Source organism: Rhinoderma darwinii, chromosome 3 (assembly GCF_050947455.1).
Source record: "Rhinoderma darwinii isolate aRhiDar2 chromosome 3, aRhiDar2.hap1, whole genome shotgun sequence".
Classification (NCBI taxonomy): domain Eukaryota; kingdom Metazoa; phylum Chordata; class Amphibia; order Anura; family Rhinodermatidae; genus Rhinoderma; species Rhinoderma darwinii.
In genome coordinates this window covers 297,206,312-297,229,530 of record NC_134689.1, presented here as the reverse complement: position 1 = coordinate 297,229,530, position 23,219 = coordinate 297,206,312, and the positions used below count along the sequence as shown (strand labels likewise).

The 23,219-nt window shown below is 40.7% G+C and overlaps 1 protein-coding gene across 8 annotated transcripts in view; it reads left to right on the top strand.

Moving 5' to 3' along the window:
* Positions 1–23,219, top strand: part of TP53BP1 (tumor protein p53 binding protein 1) — a 135,695-nt gene that overhangs the window by 28,710 nt on the left and 83,766 nt on the right. For 4 of the 8 annotated variants that reach the window (XM_075858090.1, XM_075858093.1, XM_075858091.1 and 1 more), the window contains exons 2-4: positions 379–566; positions 3,011–3,086; positions 20,127–20,214. In XM_075858090.1, coding sequence (XP_075714205.1) covers positions 387–566; positions 3,011–3,086; positions 20,127–20,214 — 344 coding nt within the window. In that variant the 5' untranslated portion in view covers positions 379–386. Of the gene's footprint in view, positions 1–365; positions 567–3,010; positions 3,087–20,126; positions 20,215–23,219 lie in introns of those variants that run through there. The other 4 variants (XR_012882443.1, XM_075858089.1, XM_075858095.1 and 1 more) reach the window with 2 other exon arrangements.

The following is a 23,219-nucleotide window of genomic DNA, read 5'->3' as shown; positions in this document are numbered from 1 at the left end:
TGAAAAATTCTATTTCCAATCTAAATGGAGACTCCTATATTTCCGTAATAAATGGAAGTGGTGGATTGAGCGGTTAGACTTAAAGGGGTCCTCCGGGAACGGTACAGTTTTTCATACTGAAGACCTATCCACAGGATATGATCGGTCCATCACATGACCGTGGACAGAATTCTATCCACTGGAAGTAAACGAGGAATGTTCGCTTTTGAATAAAAACAAGCAGAGATCTTGAAAACTCTGAAGAATTAATACAGAAAGTGTATTGGAAAAATGTATAACATTTAATTATACAAAAAATAACATGAATTTTCTTGAAACTAGGCAACCCCTTTAAGTTTATCATGTTTCATTGATTGTTCTCTATAATGTATCTTGCAGGCAAGCTGATGGACCCCAGTAGGAGTCAGCTGGACTCAGACTTTTCTCAGCAGGAGACACCACGTCTCTTTGTAGAAGACTCGCAGCCAGAAAGTTTGGGAACAGAAGATGACTTGAACCGCGCACGCTTTGGTCTGCTTGAACAGCATCTGCCACATCTGGAATCACAAGTGGAAAGCCCTGTCATGGTAGGATTTTTTTCAATTTCTCTTGTGCATTTAATTAGATATAATTATAATAAAGCAAGATGTGTGGAATAAATTGAAGATAATGAAAATAAAGCTTGTTATATAATGTCATCTAATTACTTTGGGTCAGATGCGTGTACAGTTGAGATCACCAGGCCTGAATTCAGTGATGGAATTTAGAGGCGGGTTACTATTATCATATATTTGCCCAATGGACAGTATCCTGTCTATCTATCTGTCTATCTATCTATCCTATCTAATCAATCCTCGCCTATACAGCTTTATGTCCAAGCATATGTACACCATTCCACCATGCAGCTGTGGTCCTAAAAATTTGCCCTCAAAGACCTCAAGCACTCTTTCTATCTTATTTTAGCGCTGTTTATTGTATATCTTGGGTACTCCAAGATTCCTTGCGACTATTTCCCTGCCCAGTGGTTGAACAGGACAGCCAGTGTAAAAACTGTAAAGGATCGGTCCAACAATCGGGAAGTTGATGGCATATCCTAGCAAAATGTCATCATATCTTCTGGTTGGTAAACCCCTTAATCCGCTTGCCGACCAATGACGAATATGCTTGTCGTGATGCTAGCCACATCATGATGAGTATAATAGTCATGCTGATTGCGTGGGCACGATTAGGCTGGGTTCACGCGCAGCGTAAATACTGTGGATTTTCCGCAATGGATTTCATTGCGGAAAATCTGCAGCGTATTACAGTAACAGCAAAGGGGATGAGATTTGAACAAGTCTTATTCACACGCTGCATAAAAAGCAGCCGGAAAAATAATAAATTAATTATAAATTAACCTGCGTTGCGGTTTCTCAATCCATAGCATGTCAAATTTTGCTGCGTAATCGCTGGTTTTCGGTTGAGGGTTTTCGCCATTAACTTCAATGGGGAGGTAAAACCTGCAACAAATAGCAGATGTTGTGATTTTTGCGGCGGATAAACTGCGATTCCGCTGCAAAAATGGTCTATACTGAGTATACTAAGTCTATACTCAGTCTTAGGCCTCATGCACACGACCATGCTCGTAATTACGACTCGTAATTACGAGCACGGCCGGCCACGGGCAGCCGGCCGCTTTTGCGAGCCGTGCTCCCATTATAAAGTATAGCAGCACGGCCCGTAAACTGAAAAAATAGAGCATGTTCTATTTTTTTAACAGCACGGGCACCTTCCTGTGAGAAAACGGGAAGGTACCCGTGACTAACAGAAGTCTATGGGCCCGTTATTGCGGGTCGTAATTACGACCCGCAATAACTGGTGTTTTTACGGTCGTGTGCATGAGGCCTATCTCAGATCTCTATGCCCCTGCATACAGCCTGGCCTCCAGGGATGACGTTTCATCCCATGTGACTTCTGCAGCCAATCACAGGCTACTGCGGTCACATGGACTGCAGCGTCATCCCAGGAGGCTGGACTTCACGACAATGAAGGTATCTGTCGCCATGACTACGGCTAGGGTAAGTGAATTGCGTCATATAAAAGGAGAGGCTGTTCCTGTGTTGCGATCTGGCCCCATGCCTTGTATGGGCAGATAGCTCAGGGTCTATAACATATTCCCTGTTGTTAGGGCATACCTAAGTATGTTAGTACACAGGCTAATGTCCTGGCATGTAGATATATTGGATTTTTTTTTTTTTTTTACAATAAATAAACTTTATTAAATTGTTAAAACCCAAGACCTAACATAATATAGACCTATTTGGTATCCTCATAACCCTAACAAACTACAGAATAAATTTGGAACCTCATTTATGATGTGTATGGCTTAAAAAATAAAATAAAAAACGTAGCGGAATTGCTTTTTTTCAGCACTTTTGCTAAATAAAATTTTCTATAAATAAAACGCTATTTCTTATGTACCAAGAAAATGCACAAAAATAATCTACAACTTCTCCTGCAAAAAGCAAGGTTTCAAACAGCTGCATCGAACAAAAAATAAAGTTATAATCGGCGCAATGCAAAGAGGCAAAATCAAATTTTTTTTTCCTCTCAAGGCCAAAAGTGGCCCAGTCCTCTAGGGGGTTTAATGTATTCTTACATGTTTGAAGATGTCACTGGTGGGTTTGTTCCCTGTGATCTCCACTGATCGCTACAATGAATGGGCTGCGGCGCTCACCATGCCTATTCCTCTTCTGACTTGGAGATCTTCTCCTATTTGATGCAATTGGACTGTAATGCACAAGGGGTTTGCTGGTTTTATAAGAATTGCATGTGACAACAGCTAATAATGTGTGGTCTCTTTGGAAGCTTTAGCACACAGACAGTATATGTAGACAACAGCGTATGGGGAAAAAAAAGTCTCGGAGACCGGAGTACAGCCACGTTATTCCCCTGTGGTCTCGCATTGTCCATGTGCTTAGAGATCTATGAAGGTTTTTTGCCGAGTCCCATGTACAGAGGCGTTAGAATGACTTTTTCCTTTTTATTATAGGATTTTGTGCCCAGTAAACCTATTGGGGTTAAAGAACGCATGGAAATAAGTGAGTCTTCAAAAGAAAATCATCTAGGTAATGTGATCAGAGCTGACTAACATTTCCAACAAAAAATATGGTTATTGTTTTGTCAATCATGTTTTTCTTGTAGACCATCGTTTTGGTAACATCACCTGTATAAGCTAGCGGTACAAATTCCAAAAGGAATCCAGCAAACTTCCAGGCGATATAAATCTTCAGTCTCTCGTTATTTTTTTTTTATTATATGCTTACAGTGGCTACACAAGAACAGGAGTTTAACCCCATGCTGTAACTGCATCATGAGTGGTGAGCTGTTCCCGCAACATGTCATACGGTTACGAAAAGATGATGGCGCAGAAGCTGAGCCCACGTTATCAGCCACGGATGTCATCTCTATATTAGAGCTGACATCCTTCTGTAACGGCAGGAACCAGAGCTAGATCTGATCCCCTTAGATGCCACGGTCAAAAGTGAGGCCCTGACAGTGGCGGAGCCTAATTGGCTTGCTATCCGTTTAAGGAGGCTCTGTCACCAGTTTATAACTGCCCTATGTCCTACCTAATATAATAGGCGTTTTGCTGTAGATCAGCACTGTTTTTTATTATTTTTTTAAAAACGCCCACTTGGTCAAAAGTAAAAAAACGCCCAGTTGGGCATTAAGAACAAATTTGAATAAATCTTAAAATCTTCATAAGGCGGGATTCACACGACCGGGTCGTTCCCGAGCCCGAGTGTCGGCCGGTAAAATCGGCCATTTTGCCCGGCCGGTTTGCATTAGTTTTGCATCCGTGCCAGGCCGGGCAGATCCGGACAGTGACATCAGCGGCAACTCCTGAAGGGGAATCCCCATGTGTTCGGGGATTCCGCTTCAGGAGTTCTCCCTGATGTCACTGCCCAGATATGGACAGAGACATCAAGCGCTCTGTCCAGGAGCGGAATCCCCGAAAACACGGGGATTCCGCTCCTTCAAGGAGCTAAAGTGCGGCTAGCACATAGCAGAGCGGGGAGATACCTCCCCGCTCTGCTATAGTGGCGTCGCTACAGTAGTAGCAGCCGCTGCAGCTGCTAGCGGCGCCATCGAAGGTGTCGCCGGGCCAGGGTGCTTTTCAAGCAAGGGAAGGGAGCCAGCGCAGCGCTCCCTTCCACCTGCTGTACACCCCGGCCCTGCCACACAGTGTACAGCGATGCCATTCGTCAGAATGGCATCAACTCCTCCTCCTCGCATGCACTCTGCGCTGTGAGGAGGAGATAGAGCGCAAGCTCCGGAAAACCCGGCCATCACTCGGGACACATCCCGGTGATGGCCGTGTATTACCCGGCCCCATAGACTTCTATGGGAGCCGGGCGGCCGGGTACCCGGGCGAAGATAGAGCATGTCCTATTTTTTGACGGCTGGTTTTCCCGGCCGTCCAAAAATCGGTCGTGTGAATAGCCCCATTAGGGGTCTATTATTCCTAATGCAGCCGGGTGCCGGCCGATTTATGAACGGCCGGCACCCGGCCGGGAAACCCTGCCGTGGGAATGAGGCCTAACTTTGTAAAAAACAAACAGTACTTATCTAGATCAAAGCACCTATTACATTAGGTAAGAGATAGGGCAGTTATAAACTGATGACAGAGCCTCTTTAACCCCTTCACGACTGCCATACGGCTATATACGTTCTAACTGCCGATGCCCCGTGTATAGACGTCGGCAGCCTGGAACGGGTTTAATGAGTGCAGTGCTACTTCGGTGTTAGCAGCACAGCACTCTCATGTGTGCCGGGGCTTTGAGAGCCCCGGAATACACCCCCACTGTAGATAATGCCACCCACAACACCCGCAGAACCCTCTGTAGATAGCGCCACCTAAGCTCCCTCCAGCATCAGAATCCCCGGCCAGCGCTCTGGCCGAGAATTCCACTTCTAGAGGGAGCCCCCGCCGCCTTTCTATCCCCGCTCTAGATAGTGGCACCCCCCCCCTGCAGATAGCAGCCCCTCCCCCTCGCTGTAGATATCATCGCAATGCCCTGTGTCAGATCGCACTGGCCAGGGATTCCACTTCTAGACAGAGCCCCTGATGTCACTGTTCATTTGCACAGTAACGTTAGTGGCTCTCTCTAGGAGCGGAATCCTGGGCCGAGACTGGCCGGGGATTCTGCTACTGGAGAAGCCCCTGGTGTCACTTTCCATATATGGACAGTGAGGTCAGGGGCTACTCCTGGAGCGGAATATATGGACAGAGACATCGGAGCCTCCTGTATTAGCGGAATCTTCGGCCAGAGGGATTCCGCTCCTACAGGGAGCTACAATGGTGCTATTTACAGGAAGGGGGTACCATATATATATTTACAAAAAAGTGTTTTTTCTTAAATTTTTTGTGATTTGTCTGCTCATAATAAGTATTAAAAACACTGAATGAATTAAACTAATCTAGAAAATTAAAGCCTTTATATGTCTTGTAAAAATAGTTGTGATATTCAAAGCGGTTCCAAAGATTATCGTTTAAAGAAGTGCATATCAAAAATTGTAAATTTGACCTGGACACGGGCATCTAATTGTATGTGCACACGATATCGATAATTACGGCTGAAATTACGGAGCTGTTTTCAGGTGAAAACGGCTCCTGCATTTCAGACGTAATTGCTCGTACTCGCGTTTTGCGTGGCGTCAATTACGGCCGGAATTAGGAGCTCTTCTTCATTGAAGTCAATGAAAAACGGCTCAAATTACGTCCCATGAAGTGTCCTGCACTTCTTTGATGACGCTGTTATTTTACGCGCCGTCTTTTGACAGTGACGCGTAAAATTACAGGTTGTCGGCACAGTACGTCGGCAAACCCATTGAAATGAATGGGCAGATGTTTGCCGACGTATTTGAGCCGTGTTTTCAGGCGTAATTGGAGGCGTAAAACGCCTTGTTTACGCCTGAAAATAGGTCGTGTGAACCCAGCCTAACTGTTCTAATGCATTACACTACATAGTGCAATGTAGATAGAACACAAGAGAAAAAGGAGTCAGAAACTATTAAATAATATAAATTGCCAATGGCATAGAAAAATACAAATTTTATTGGACAGTACAAATAACATGATTAAAATTAGACTACAAATCAGAAGAAACTGTATATCTCCAATAGTATAGGAGGGGAACTCGGGTCACAGTAGTAAGACAAATAACAATACAGACAGCAACTTCTATCAGTAATTCTGAGTAGTTGCAGTATAATAGATACAAAAAAAGCGAGGATTGGCTGCAAACATGCACAGTATTGCTACATATCACCAAAAACAATGTGTCTAATAACAGGCAGTGAGGAGTGAACACAGTGGTAAACAGAGAGAGTCTCCGTAAAATCAAGCCTGTTATCTAAATCGACATCGAGTGTTTAAACTGAGCTTATCTTAAGCGCAAAAAATAGGTGTATCGATAGATATGCAAAATAGTATTACGGTTGCAGGAAAATCAACGCTGGTACTGACCCATATGGTTCCACGGATGTTTTATGAACGGCCATCACACGGCCGGGAAACCCGGTCTTGTGAATAAGGTCTAACGCCTCATTCACACGACAGGGTCCGAGTGTTGGCCGATAAAATGGGCCGGCTTGGATCCGTGTTGCCGTTTTTAACGGCCGATTTTGACCCGTTTTGCATCCGTTTTTTTCCCTGTCCGCTTTAAAATCGGATGAATTTCATTTAAATTTGTTGCCACACACAGCCCCCTGTTGGTAATGCCACCCAGCCCCCTGTTGGTAATGCCACCCTGCCCCCTGCAGGTAATGCCACCCTGCCCCCTGCAGGTAATGCCACCCTGCCCCCTGCAGGTAATGCCACCCTGCCCCCTGCAGGTAATCCCCCCCCCCCCCCTTCCAGGAGAAGTCACTGACTTCAATGTCCATATATGGACAGTGTAGTCACCCACTTCTCCTGTAGCGGAATCCCCGGCCAAGGTGTCGGGGTTTCCGCTTCAGAAGTGAGTGACGTCGCTGTGTCCATATATGGACAGCGTAGTCACTCACTTCTCCTGTAGCGGAATCCCCAATTTCCGGCCGGGGATTGGAGATTCCGACTTCTACAGGGAGCAAAAAAAGACCCTCCTCCTCCTCACATGCACTGTGAGGAGGAGGAGGAGGAGGAGAGAGAGCGCGAGCGACGGAATATATGGCCATCACTCGGGACACATTCCGGTGATGGCCGTGTATTACCCGGCCCCATAGACTTCTATGGGAGCCGGGCGGCCGGGTAAACAGCTGAAAATAGGGCATGTTTCGGCCGGTTTCGGCATGTTTCGGCAGGTTTCTCGGGCCGTCAAAAAAATCGGTTGTGTGAATAGCTCCATTAGGGGTCTATTGTTCCTAATGCAGCTGGGTGGCAGCCGATTTATGAACGGCCGTCACCCGGCCGGGAAACCCTGTCGTGTGAATAAGGGCTTATAATAAAAAAAAAGTTCTTCAATTTTCTGATGTGAGGCGTGTGATGTGATGACTTTTGAACCTCCATTACTTCACATGAATAGTAATTGATTCCCTCATGTTTCTCAGTCATAATGGACAACATTGGGTTAATGTGTGAGGTACATGATGGGGTTAGTTACTATTAACGTGAGGCACATGCAGGGTCAAAATTCATAATACCTCGTGCCTCACATTAATAAGTGAAAGAAAGCAGTTTTTTATTTTATAACAGCGTAAACATAAATGACACTATAAATGTGTTATTACGGCCGCAACTTTTTATTTTTAAACTTTAATGTACCGGCATATATCTATATGCCAGTACACTAGCCTGTGTATGTTCTAAGAACTGCCTGTGTACTAAGTATGCCCTAACAACAGGAAAAATGGTCAAACAGCCCTGGGGTCGTTCAATGGACCCTGGGCTGTCTGGCCATATATGGTATGGCCCTCAATCGCGTCACAGGAATTCCCTGTGACGCGATCCAAAGGGCATCCCCCCATCTCATTTTCCCCTGAATGCTGCGGTCGGCTTTGATCGCAGCATTAAAGGGAATAGCCGCGGAGGTCAGAGGTTTCTATGATCTCCGCCGTTAGAGCCGGGCAGTGGTTGTGTAATACAGCCATTGCCCCGCTCCTAACAGTAAGTGCGCGTGCGGTCAGCATGAGGTGATGCAACCAGCGCTGCACTAATGAGCGGCGGCGCCGACACTGAAGACAAAACATGGGTGTGTTTTGCAGTGCGCCCGCCATGTTCTGTCTTCAGTGCCGCCGCTCATTAGTGCAGCGCTGGTCGCATTACATGATGCTGTCCGCGCAGCGATCAGCACAGCCGTCTACCAGGAAGTTTTTTTAGCATTTCATGCTTCCCTCTGCTGACAAGCTTTAAGGAGATGCTGATTCCTTTTTCCAGCAGGACTTGGCACCTGCCCACACTGCCAAAAGTACCAATACCTGGTTTAATAACCACAGTATCACTGCGCTTGATTGGCCAGCAAACTCGCCTGACCTAAACCCCATAAAGAATCCTATGGGGTATTGCCAAGAGGAAGATGAGACGCCAGACCCAACAATGCAGACGAGCTGAAGGCCACTATCAAAGCAACCTGGGCTTCCATAACACCTCAGCAGTGCCACAGGCTGATCGCCACCATGCCACGCCGCATTCATGCAGTAATTCATGCAAAACGAGCCCCGACCAAGTATTGAGTGCATATACTGTAAATTATTTTTGAAATTTGGCTTGTATTATATTCTAATTTTATGAGACACTACATTTTTGGTTTTCATTAACTGTAAGCCATAATCATTAATATTTAAAAAAAATAAATGCTGGAAATAGATCACTCTGTGTAATGAATCTATATAATATGAGTTTCACTTTTTGAATTGAATTACTGAAATAAATTAACTTTTTGATGACACTCTAATTCATTGTGAAGGACTAGTATATGTACCTCAAAGTCACTTCAGAACTGAACTGGTTTTAAAATTTTCTTGAAAATGTGAAATAATGCTGCTAAACTTTTAAGCCTTGTAGCCACCTAGAAAAATAAAAGGATGTTAAAAAAATTATTTCAACATAAAGTAGACCTATGGGAAATGTTAGTTAGCAACTATTTTGTGTGGTATTACTATCTGTCTTACAAGCAGATACATTCAAATTTAGAATTCTTTTTTTTTTCATATTTTCTCTAAATTTTGATGTTTTTCACAAATAAACTCTGAATGTATCGACCAATTTTTACTACGAACATAAAGTACAATGTGTCACAAGAAAACAATCTCATAATCTCTTGGATGGGTGAAAGCATTCCAAAGTTATTACCACATAAATTGGCATATGTCAGTTTTGACAAATGAGGCTCTGTCAGGAAAGTCAAAAGTGGCTGCAGTAGGAGGGGTTAAAGGGAACTGCTTTGGCTATGGCGACATCTGTGCTATTACCTGATATCCGTGTTACAAATATGCAGTTAAAGGTGGCATGAAGGTTATTGGTGACATTTCATTGCATATTTATGTGTTATGGTGCCAATAAAAACCTACTATCAATTCGCAGAGGCACCAGTATGCACTACATGTCCTAAACAGAGACCTTTAACAGATTCAGAACCAGAAGTTTCTTGCCAATTTTCTAGTGGCAAAATAAGTTTTTTTTTCTTTTTTTTTTTACATTAAATCTCCCCACGCCCCTCAATAATTGTTGCACACATTGTTGGCTATAAGGCATTTACCTTAGTGGCCTTATAAGTTGACAGAGTTTTCACCAAGATTACTTAGAGCCCTAAACAGAAATTCTGCTTGTTTATGCAGCAAAAGGAGAGCATAGAAATTATCACTGAATAACTAGGCAGATTTACCATCCAGGAGTCTGGGATTGCAGTTTGACGTTCCCCGCGGGATGTGTATTCGCAGCTATGATTGTCAGTATCGCCTCCGCTTTCCCACAAACACTAATAGTTAAAAGAATGCGGTTTCTTAGCAGACAGATGAACAGAATACAAGAACTTCATTTTGCGGCTGAACTTTTTTATTTTGTCCAGAAATGTTCTTTCTCGTCCATGTCATTGGGGGACACAGAGGAAGACGGGAGGGTAATTTTCCCCTGTTTTCTTGGGCCCTGCTCCCTCTTGCTAGGTTTTCCAGCCCCCTTGCATTTTTGATGCCAGGCTTTCCCCTAATTTGGCTGCCAGGGCCTGGCCTGGGCAGTGCACTTCACCGTGGCTCTCCTCCAGTTTTTTTTTTTATCCCCTCTTCTGGCCGGTCCTATGGTGTGTGTCAGTGTCGTGCAGCCTGCGACCACGCAGTACGACTGCGGGATTACATCTATTTATAAAACTTTTTCAATTTCATCCTCCTAGGCTGCGCTCTGCTCTGCAATCATTCCCAGACGGAGAGCCAGGAAAGGTGAGATTGTACATGGCACATACCATAGTCGGGCAGTAACATAAAAAACGCCAGTCACCTGTAAAGATTGCATGCTGTTTGTTGGCACCACACATTGAATCCTCTGTCAGGAATGCCTTTTGCTACTCCTTCCCTGGTGATCAGAACCTGTGTTCAAATCCACAGCTCCGCTGCAGCTTGAGGGCGCCGCCAATTATACACCTCGTAGCATTCTGATAGGACTATATTGCATATGTATTAATTCATATTGTATCAAGTTAGGTAGCAAATAGCTACTCAGGTGGCCATAGGCGGTGTATTTGTGTTTGGCAGTTTACCGCCATTTTATTTTTTATAAGTATATGGTGTAATTGACATTGCTGCGCAGGCAGCCAGATTACCCTTCCACAGGTAGAGTAATTGCGTTAGACAGATTGGCCTATTTTGCTAGACAGTATTGCTAACATAGTGAAAAGTGAAAAAAGCTTGTACCTCAAGTTTTGCTCACCTCATAACCAAGTTGCGTTTTTCCAATGCGTTTTTTTCATGCGTTTTGTGTAAAGCTTGATTGATGCCTGAATAGGCATAAGAATCCAAAAAGCTGTGGGTGCTCGTAGATCCTCCTGAGCTTAATCCTGTGTCGACAGCAGGTTTTGGTAACAAAAATAGTGTGAAGGAAAGGCAGATCCAGCACTCCAATGATTAAAAATTCAGTTTTATTAGGTCATGTTTAAAAGGGATAAAACAACAATCCCGGGACCACGCTTACGCGTTTCAGACCACTAGGGTCCTTAATCATAGCTTGCTCTAAGCAGATAAAATTCACAAATATATAGTCAAGAAAATCTATCATGTGATCAATTTGGGCTGGGTTTAAACATTTTAACCCTATCCAATCAGTACCAAAACTTGTGTCGTAGTTTCCTCTTGGTGTTTGAAATCATAGAATTATATTATAGGAGTAATCTATATTCTCACAAATAGCGCAAAAATAAATGACTGTCACAACAGAAGGAAAAAATTACATACATCAAGTGAATGTATATACATCTCTTAGTTACATTTCCTTGACAAAAGCCTGGTATGTTAGTAGACTAATTAATTTAGATATCAGGTGTGCATTGACGTCAAACATGATTGTAGGGTGTTTTACTTATAAGCGGTTACAAAAATGTAGATATATGTTCGTAAATGACAAACTGTTGTCATAATATTTTGCTGTTAAGAATGACAAAAACATTAAACATCAAGAACAATTAACAATCATTGTTAGTATGGAGTTAACTTTGTAAAAAATATATATTGTTCTGAAATGAATAAACCTCCTAGTTTTTCAAAAGCAAAAGAGCAAAAAAGCAAAAAAGCGAAATTAACGCACCTCCGTTTTGTCTCGATCATTATATACAATAATAAGTGCATGGTATCTACTGAGAAAATGAGTATAATTCAAATAGAAGAAATGTTGGTAGAAAAATAGAATAACTACCGCAGACAGTGGAATGTAACCACGGTATCGTGTGCGTGTGTATATGTCCTATTCATATGAACTCCGTGGTGCTGAATGAACAGCTCCAATTATTTGTTTAAATGTATTTATAAGAGTACTGATTTTGAAATAAAAAATAAGAGATGGATTTTGTTTTGTTTTAATGGATATGTATGGACATCCTATTATATAGTTTGCTTAAAATATGATATAATGAAAAAATGTAGAAATGGCTTTTCTAAATAAAAAACAATCTTTTTAACTGTGTCAAAGATGCATTATTATGGTTACAACAGAAGTGTGTCATGCAACAGTAACAATTTACAAATATTAGTGATCAATATAATCCAATTTACAGCCATTAGTGATCAAGATAATATAAAGTAAATTTAAATTTACTGGTGTACTAAGGAACAGAGATTTTTCTCATATTTCGATCAATGGAAATGTATATATATATAACAATTCTTCAGTATTATTAAACAAAAAAAAAAAATTTTTGAACAAGTGTATTCTAAATGTTGAGACATATTTATGATCTGAAATTAAATTGATTTAAACATATCAATTTATTTTTTTAGAGCAATTAGTTCAAGTATTATACATGTTTTTGAATTGCCTGTCACTGCTGTCTCCGTGGTGCTGAAAGGACAGCTCCCCTGTGAGACTATTAACAGAGATACTGACAATAGACGGAAAAACAGCGTGTGATCTAAAAAAGTTTATAGATATTTTAACATAGTATAGTTAAACTAGAGTGAAGTATTGAGTCCATGATGTTAAACAGAGAGTTTCACTTGATAATTCTTTTGAAGAAAACTGAAACAATTTTAATTATGAATAAATTTTTTTGTACGTTAGTGTTTACTAATATACTTTAGTTTGACTTGGATGTAATATTGATATAGATAACAATTTGATAGTGACACTATTTATGATTTAATCATAGATTTAGAACTATGGTGAATTTAAAGATATGTTTTGAGAAAGATATGTTTCGAATTATTTTAGTAAATATACATTAAATCATTCCTATAATTCATGCCCTCGGGAAAGCGAGTGTCTAGTTTCAAAATCCATAGCGCTTCTCTATTGAGCAAAAGTTTTCTCCAATTTCCCCCTCTTTTTGGACAGTATACTCTTTCCAAACCACAAACTTTAAATGAACTAATATTTCCTTGATGTGTCTCTCGGAAATGTTTCGCCGCTCCTGAAACATTGATTTTATTCAAGTTCTTGATATCTGCTATATGTTCAGCTATTCTCTTTTTTAAAGGTCTTATAGTGCATCCTACATATTGCTTGTTGCAGGTATTACAAGATATAACATATACCACATATGTAGTGTTACAATTAATAAAAGATTTTATAGAAAAAGAGATTTTAGTTGAAAAGGATGTTAAATTGTTGGAAATCATCATGTATTGACAAATGGTACATCTGTTGCCTCCACATTTACATGAACCTGTGTACTTTAGCCATGTGTTCGTTTTATCAGAGGTTTTTGGAAAGATGCTAGGTGAAATTTTGTTACCTATTGTGGTTGAATTTCTGGCCACAAAGTTACAACCTGTTCTTAAAATTTTCCTGAGATCCTGATCTTTGTCCAAAATTGGTAAATATCGTTTCATAATGGATATTATTTTATTATACTCGTTACTGTAAGGAGTGGAGAAAGTTAAAGATTTAGTTTGGTGATTGCTTCTTTTGGGGTTTTTTATTTTAGGACACAATAGTTCAGATCTGGATTTAGCTGTTACTTTATTTTTTGCTTTTTGCAATATTTGTTTGGAATAGCCCCGTGTCATGAGTCTATTGTCAATGACATTGCATTCAGCAAGAAAATCAGAACTATGGGTGCAAATTCGTTTTGCACGTGTATATTCTCCTATTGGAAGATTATTAATGACATGTTTTGGATGTGCACTCGACGCATGTAGGATTGAATTACCAGAAGTAGGTTTACGGTATAAACTACTAACAATATTAGGTTCTGAAGAGTCACCCGTTAGTGTGATATCAAGAAAGGATAAAGATGTTAAATTTTTATTGTATGTGAACTTAAGATTATCTTCATTATTGTTTATATATATTACAAAGTCCTCAATTTCTCTATATGGACCTGACCAGATGATCAATATATCATCAATAAAACGACCATAGTAATGTATATTATTTGCAAATGGATTAGAATTATTATAGATGTAACGTTCTTCCCACCAAGTTACATATATATTAGCTAATGAAGGGGAAAACTTAGCCCCCATAGAGCATCCCAAACTTTGCAAATAAAAGGAATTATCAAACAAAAAATAATTATGTTTTAATAGATGGAAAGTGACACTAAGAATATACTCTTTAAGATCGTCTGAATAGTTAGTATATTTTTGTAGTTGGTCACTAAGGGCTATAATGGCTTTATCATGTGGAATGGATGAGTATAAAGCACTGATGTCACATGTAACCCAACTAAAAGTATCTGACCACTTAAGTTTATCCATTATTTGAAGGACATTCGTACTGTCTTTAATATAACTCGGCGATCTTTTGACAAGAGGTTGCAGTAGATTATCCAACCACTCCCCCAAACGTTCATTTAATGAGTCTATACTGGAAACTATTGGTCTTAAAGGTGGTGGAAAAATTTCTTTATGGATTTTAGGGAGAGCGTGGAAGATAGGTATTACTGGAAAATTTCTATTCAAATATTTGCTCTCTTTTTCTGAGATAATACCCAAAGAAAAGCCCTCTTGAATAACTTTGATTAGTTTGCTTTTAAAAATGTTAGTGGGATCTGTGTCTAATTTCTTGTATGTATTTGTATCTTTTAATAATTCCATAACCAATTTTTTGTAGAGTTCAGAATCCATGATGACTACTGACCCTCCCTTATCTGCATTTTTTATTGTTATATTTTTGTTTTCATGTAATTCTTTTAAGGCTAAATTTTCCCCTTTCGATAGATTATAAATGGGAATCTTTTTCTCTTGGTATAGAGATTTTAGAGCTTCCTCTATAGCCATTTGGAAGTCATCCATAGCATTAGATCTGCATGTTAAAGGATAAAAATCAGGGTTAGATAAAGAAATTTGGTTAGTGGGAGAAATTAACAGTTCCATGGAAGTAGAGCTTTCTTGTTCCAAGGTTTGCAGGTTCATTATCGTTATCTGTTCTTGGAATGTAAAGTCGTCAAAGTCATTTGTTGATAATATATTACTTTTCATTTCCGATGGTAGAATAGTGTCTTCTTTCAAAAAATATTTTTTGACAGTTAGTAGTCGTACAAATCTATTGACATCAATTAAAGTTTGGTATAGGTCAAAACTTTTGGTGGGTACGAAGTTGAGTCCTTTTTTTAATACCTTTAATTGGTTAGGATTGAATATGAATGCTGATAAGTTCACAACTGAAAAATCATTGTTGTGATTTATAGATGAAGTAATATTCATATTTTCTCCATGCATAAGGATATCATGATTGATGTGATGAAGATTTGAGGATCTTATGTTAGGATCTGTATTTTCTTCATATGTGCTGTTATCTTGATTACTGTGATGAGGAATTGGGGATCTTATGCCTTTGTTCACACTTATCATTTGTAAATTCTCCTTTTCGGATACCTGCTGTTTCCTCTTGAAGGTTCCTCTAGATCTTCTCGTGCGCGTCCGCGTCCGCCTGGTTCTAAAAAAGTAGTTGTACGTGTGTCTCCAAAATCCCGTGACTGTATTTTTCCCCGTAATGATGGTAAAGACCCCCTTGGGGTTGCGGTTAAGGTGGTTCCCGAATAACCATCTGAATCTGATGCTACATCCGTGGAGTCATGGTCGGAGGACGAAAAATTCACTCTGTTCGTTTGTTGTTTCCATTTTTTATCTTGATTTCGTTTTTTCAGAATGGATTGCAGTCCTGCGTTATTTCTGCGGAAGTTTTTCCAGGTGTAAACACTGTTTTCCTTGTAATCTCTAGTGTCACGTTCAAATTTATTACGCTTGACTCTCATTATATCTTCTTCCAAATTATATATGTTTTCCTTAATTTTGTTATTTAGATCATCATAATTGCTAAGATGGTTCAGTTTAATTAAATTGTTGCGAATTTCCCTTATGGTGGATTCAACATCATTCAATTTGTCTTTCTCATGTTTTATAATGAGATTCATGAGTTTAAGTGAAGCGTCACTGAGAATATCATCCCAATCAGAAGTAAATTGAGAATTATAGATAGTTGTAGGGGATTTATGGATACGCAAACCTCTTGGGACCATCTTCTTGTCCACATACGATTGCAGTGTTATACTATCCCACCATATTTTAATTTGTTGGCTGAGGTTTCTTTCCAAATCATGCATTAATTTCGTTAGATTGTAATCAACATCATTGGTCAGCACATGTTTGTCAGAAAAAAGGGTGGCAGCCCGATTAAGTCTTTCTTGACTATTGATATCAATTAATTCAAAAGCTCTCAAGCTTGTGGATATCGGAATATTCGTTTCCATTGTGAAATGTAAAACAAAAAACAAGTCTGTGTAGACTGTCGGATGTAAAAGACTTAGTCCGATTTGACCATATAGTAATAGATGATACAGCTGGGATTACAATTAATTTAAGCTTACAGCATTGGTTAATCGTTTTTTTTCTCCAGATTGTGAGAAAAAAATCCTATATTAGGATTGTGGTATGGGGAGCCTTAAAACTAAGGTAATGACGACCAACAAAGTGAAAAGTGAAAAAAGCTTGTACCTCAAGTTTTGCTCACCTCATAACCAAGTTGCGTTTTTCCAATGCGTTTTTTTCATGCGTTTTGTGTAAAGCTTGATTGATGCCTGAATAGGCATAAGAATCCAAAAAGCTGTGGGTGCTCGTAGATCCTCCTGAGCTTAATCCTGTGTCGACAGCAGGTTTTGGTAACAAAAATAGTGTGAAGGAAAGGCAGATCCAGCACTCCAATGATTAAAAATTCAGTTTTATTAGGTCATGTTTAAAAGGGATAAAACAACAATCCCGGGACCACGCTTACGCGTTTCAGACCACTAGGGTCCTTAATCATAGCTTGCTCTAAGCCAGGCTTTCCCCTAATTTGGCTGCCAGGGCCTGGCCTGGGCAGTGCACTTCACCGTGGCTCTCCTCCAGTTTTTTTTTTTATCCCCTCTTCTGGCCGGTCCTATGGTGTGTGTCAGTGTCGTGCAGCCTGCGACCACGCAGTACGACTGCGGGATTACATCTATTTATAAAACTTTTTCAATTTCATCCTCCTAGGCTGCGCTCTGCTCTGCAATCATTCCCAGACGGAGAGCCAGGAAAGGTGAGATTGTACATGGCACATACCATAGTCGGGCAGTAACATAAAAAACGCCAGTCACCTGTAAAGATTGCATGCTGTTTGTTGGCACCACACATTGAATCCTCTGTCAGGAATGCCTTTTGCTACTCCTTCCCTGGTGATCAGAACCTGTGTTCAAATCCACAGCTCCGCTGCAGCTTGAGGGCGCCGCCAATTATACACCTCGTAGCATTCTGATAGGACTATATTGCATATGTATTAATTCATATTGTATCAAGTTAGGTAGCAAATAGCTACTCAGGTGGCCATAGGCGGTGTATTTGTGTTTGGCAGTTTACCGCCATTTTATTTTTTATAAGTATATGGTGTAATTGACATTGCTGCGCAGGCAGCCAGATTACCCTTCCACAGGTAGAGTAATTGCGTTAGACAGATTGGCCTATTTTGCTAGACAGTATTGCTAACATGGCTACGCAGTTATTGTGATCATCTGGTGGTCACATTACCCTCTTTCATAGGGGGAGTATTTGTCTTATGCAAGACTAGCTTTTTGCTTGTCTAAGTGGCGTAATGTATAGCGCATTGGACTTCTATTGCCCAGAGGTGAGACATCCCGCCTTGGGTTCAATAGCCATTTCGTTGTTTTTGCATGTGCAACCATGTGCAACTCAAAATTCAATGCGGGCAGTTTAATCTCCTCTCCTCTGCCCTGCCCGTCTGGCTATGAATATTCCATCCAGAGCCCTGAGCCAAACTGGGTAGAATCCTTTTTTCTGGCAGTATCCGACCTTTTTGTGGTCTTCTACCGATAAGGGACGTCCTGGGCCGCCATCCAACCAATCCCTTCCCAGTAGTCTAACTGCGTAAAGGGTCTGAGCTGTTAATCAATTCTCTTCTCTCCATCATCAGCTTCCTTTTCACCTCTTGTCAACAGGGCGAGAGCTTAGTAGAGGGGAAGTCTCCAAACGGCTCCCCATGATGATCATGATGGCCTGCCTTAAAGGGAACCTTTCCTATTGAAAATGCAGACCAATATGCAGACAGCATGTTATAGAGCAGGTGAAGGTGAGCAGGTTGATGTATATTTTTTGTAACGAAAGATTTAGTATAACTTGGAAATTAATAATTTAAACCTCTGCTCATTTTGGGCTTAGGAGTCCAGTGTGCGGTCCTACTCAGTGATGGACCGTTATCTCTGTATTCACACTCTCATACAGGGAAGGCTGTCAATCCGTGTTTGAGACCACACACACTGGACTCCTAAGTTCAAAAATGTTCAGATGTTTAAATGAATAAATTACAAATTATACTAAATAGTTTGCTGCAAAAATATATATCAACCTGCTCACCTTCACCTGCTCTATAACATGCTGCTCGCAGATTGGTCTGCAATTTCATTATGTTCGCTCCAGGACCAGGATGAGGTCCGAAGGGAACCTATGTGAGCTTGATCTTGCACTTCTGGGTGGTGGCTTTTGTGGCCTTTATTGTGGTTGTCTCTTCCAGCTAATGTGTCTGAGTTGGCAGATTTTCTTCCTGCTGCTCACTATGCGATATGGATGTGTTTTGCAGCTCTTCAGGTCTATCTACCTCATACAGTCTCCTTCCGCCTTTCCGACTTTCTTTTTCTTTTTTCCAGACGTCATCCAAGGCTCTTATATTTCAGGGATCGTTATGACCATTTGCGCTGCATAATGCGTCGGGTTCTCTTTTTCCGACCTGCAGTTCAGTACTCACCGCTCATAAATAAGTTCTCTAAGACGCATTCGTTGTGAGGTCGGATGCCTCTTTCTATTGCATGGTTTTGCAGGCGCTGGGGAGACGGACTGCACTCACACTTCTTTTCCCAACCCTGGGAACTGCTTTTGATTGTCCCAAAATCATCAACTGTGTCCCCCAATGATGCGATTGAGAGAAATAGATTTTTGTTACTCGCTGTAAAATCATGTTCATTGGGGAGCACAGCACTTGCCCAATTTTTTCCTTTTAGGTGCCCTGACTGTTCTCCACATAGGGAGCTTTTTTATTTATTTCTTTTTTTACTCAGGATCTAATATGGTTTGTTGCTTCCATTATTTGTTGTAATCATTTAGGTGTTTTTTTGCTTATGTACAAACTGATTAGCTCAGCGATGGCATAAGGGATATAGCTGGTGGGAAGACCTAACCGTTTTTGTTTTTACTTAGTGGCTGCCTCCTAGTGGCAGCAGCTATACCCAAGGTTATCATCTGTGTCCCCAAATGAATGATGAGAAAAGCATTATACGGTGAGGGGAAAAAATGGGATTTCTCATCATTTCAAAATGCACTGCTTGAGAAAGACCCCCACATGGGTCGAAACGTTGCTATTTATGGTGGAATAAAGATACTCCTTTTGATACTTTGCTACCTGTGTGTGTGTCCTGCGGTTTTTCTATCTACTTATGTCTATCTGGAGTTGGACTGGCTACAACTTGACACTGTGTGCACCGATTGAAACCTTTTCCTGTTTAATGCCCATCATGAATTCTTCTGGGACTGTGATGTGCTGCTGATTTTTCTTTTTGAACCTCAAAAAACACACCCGGTTTCAAAAAATCTTACAATTTACAATAACCCTGCCACCACTGCACTACTATCTGAGCAGCTTTTCCCCTTGCCTTCTGTCCCCTTCCCGGATAGATTGTAAGCCCTCGCGGGCCGGGCCCTCTATCCTTCTTTTTTTTTTTCTTCTTTTTTTTTTTACCAATCGGTCATTCATTAAGCTCATGTTTATCCTACCTTGTTTTTTTTATTGTCTCCTGTTATGTACTTTAAACCCTCTTTTATATGTACATCCCCCTGGAACTAATGGTGCTTTAAAATAAATAATAATAACATAAAGTCTTCAGATTTGAGTTCTTATAGGAAAGTTGAATCTTTGTTCCTTTGGAAGATAGAAGCAGTCCTATATCTACTTCTGACAAGACTTGGGTTGCTTGTAATGCTTATGTTCATAAGTAAAATGTGCTTATCATTTTTTATTTATATAGTGTCTATGGAAAAACTGCATGCACAAACTGGCGATCATGTCCTTAGCCAAATAATTGAGCGAATTCCTTGTCCAACAAACAGAATCAGGTAAAAAAAAAAAATTATTAATGTTATGTGAACTGTTGTGTTTTTTTGTGTTTTTATTTTAGAAGCCTATGAATAGTTGGACAATCCACAGATCTTCAAGGGCATTTAGTAGTTAGTTATAAAGCTTTCTCAAAAATTCAGATATATACAACGTTTCATTCTTTTTAAACTAGGTGCAATACAAGGGTAGAAATGTAATGTCTTTGCAGAGTTACTCAACTTTTTATCTTAATTACAGTGCATTCGGAAAAAGTCTTCAGACCCTTTCACTTTTTTTCACATTTTATGATGAGGCCTTGTGCTAAAATAAAAAATCAACCAGGACTCTTGCTAGAGCTGGCCGCCCCACCAAACTAAGTAATCAGGGGAGAAGGGCCTTGCTAAGAGAGGTGACCAAGAACCCAATAGTCACTCTGGCTGAGCTCCAAAGATCCTGTGTGCAGATGGGAGAAAATTCCAGCAGGTCAACCTTGCAGCACTTCACCAATATGGGCTCTATGGCGGAATGGCCAGAAGGAACCCTCTCCTCTATAAAAGACACATGAAAGCCTGCCTAGAGTTTGCAAAGCAGCACCTAAAGGACTCTCAGACTGTGAGAAACAAGATTCTGTGTTCTGATGAAACCAATATTTTAACTTTTTGGCATCAATTTTAAGCGTCCTGACTGGAGGAAACCAGGCACTGCTCATCACCTGCCCAATACCATCCCCACAGTGAAGCATGGTGGTGGCAGCATCCTGCTGCGGGGGTGTTTTTAAGCTGCAGGTACAGAGAGACTGGTCAGGGTTGAGGGAAAGATGAATGGGGCAAAGTACAGATATTCATAGTGAAAACTTGATCCAGAGTGCTCTGGACCTCAGACTGGACCGAAGGTTCACCTTCCAACAAGACAATGACCCTAACCACACAGCCAAGACAACACAGGAGTGGCTTAGGGACAACTCTATGTATGTCCTTGATTGGCCCAGCCAGAGCCCTGACTTGAACCCAATGGAACATCTCTGGAGAAACCTGAAAATGGCTGTCCACCGACAGTCCACATCCAACCTGACAGAGCTTCAGTGGATCTGCACAGAAGAAAGGAATAATATCCCCAAATGCAAACCTTGTGACATCATACCCAAGAAGACTGGTGACTGTTATCGCTGTCAAAGGTGCTTCAACAAAGCACTGAGTAAAGGGTCTGAATACTTATGTCAATGCAAAATGTACGTTTTTCGTTTTCAAGAAATTTAGCAAAGATTACTAACATTCTGTCTTCATTTTGTCATTATGGGGTATTGAGTGCAGAATGAGGGGAAACAACTTGATTATTTTTTTTAGCACAAGGCCTCAACATAACAAAATGTGAAACAAATAAAGGGTCTGAAGACTTTCCGAATGCATTGTATACACTATCTGGCCAAAAGTATGTGGAGACCGGATCATCACACCTAATATGAGCTTGTTGGACATCGCATTCCAAAACAATGGCAGTTAACATGAAGTTGTCTACTTTTGCGGCTAAAACCGCCCCTACTCTTTTTAGCTAAAAGAGCATTTGTGAGGTCAGGGACTGAATGAGATCTAGCTTGCAATCAACGTTCCAATTCATCCCAAAGGTGTTCGATAGGGTTGAGGTCAGGGCTCCGTGCAAGCCATTTGAGTTCCTCCAATACCAAACTTGTGTCTTCATGGAACTTGCTTTGTGCACAGTCATGCTGGAACAGGAAAGGGCATTCTTCTAACTTTTTCCACAAAGTTGGAAGCGCACAATTGTTTAAAATGTCTTTTGTATTCTGTCGCATTAACCGGCTAGTGACTGCCCATAAGTGTTTTTACTGTGGCCACGAACGGGCTTTATACTAATGTATTAGCCTTTTTACAGTGCTGCATCAGAATAAAACAGCGCTGCGAGGAGCAGTAAAAGCTCCCTGACCTCAGCTAGAAGGGAGCTTGCAGCAGACGTACTCGAGCGGGTGGGGTTGAAATCTGTATCGATCCTGCCCATTTAACCCCTCAGATACAGTGGTCAATAGCAACCGCCACATCTCAGTGGTTTTAGAGGAAGGGGACTCCCTCTCTCACCCCATCGGCACACCCGCGATGCGATCGTGGGGTTCCGAAGGTTTTTAAGGCAGCCGGGGGCCTAGCAAAGGCCTTCAGTTCTGCCTTTAGTAAATACCTGTTGGCATGGCCTAACAAGATGCCTGTCACTTTTACACTGACAGGCAATAATACATTGTAGTACAGAAGTATTGCAGTGTATTATAAAAGTGCTCAAACGATCGCACAGTAAAGTAAAAAAATTAAAAACCCACTTTTTCACCTTCCAAAATCCTTTATTATGGAAAAAGAAGTTACACATATTTGGTATCGCCGCATCTGTAACGACCCCGACTATAAAACTGTTACATTATTTAACCCACATGGTGAACGCAGTAAAAAATAAATAAAAAAAACAATTCCAGAATTGCTGTTTTCTGTTTATCCTGCCTTCAAAATTTTTTGTTATAAAAAGTGATCAAAAAGTCGTATGTACGCCAAAATGGTAGTAATAAAAACTATAAGTCGTGCCGCAAAAAATAACTACAAGTCTGGCAGCAGAAAAATAAAAAATAGTTATGGCTCTTAAAATATGGCAACATAAAAACAAATAATTTTGAAGAACATTTTACTGTGTAAAAGTAGTTAAACAGACTATATAAATTTGGTATCGCCGCAAGCGTAATCACCTGCTGAGTAAAGTAATCATGTTATTTATACCACACGGTAAACGCCATAAATTTAAGACGCAAAAAAGAATAGTAAAATTGCTGTTTTTTTTTTTCTATTAGGGGAATAGAAAAAACCCCAGCAATTTCACCATTATTTAAATTTTTTTTAAATAAAAGTTATATGTCCCCCAAAATGGTTCTATTAAAGAATACAACTTGTCCCGCAAAAAAAAAGTCCTTATACAGCTACGTCGACGGGAAAATAAGTCATAGCCCTTTAAATGCGACGATGGAAAAACGTAAAAAATT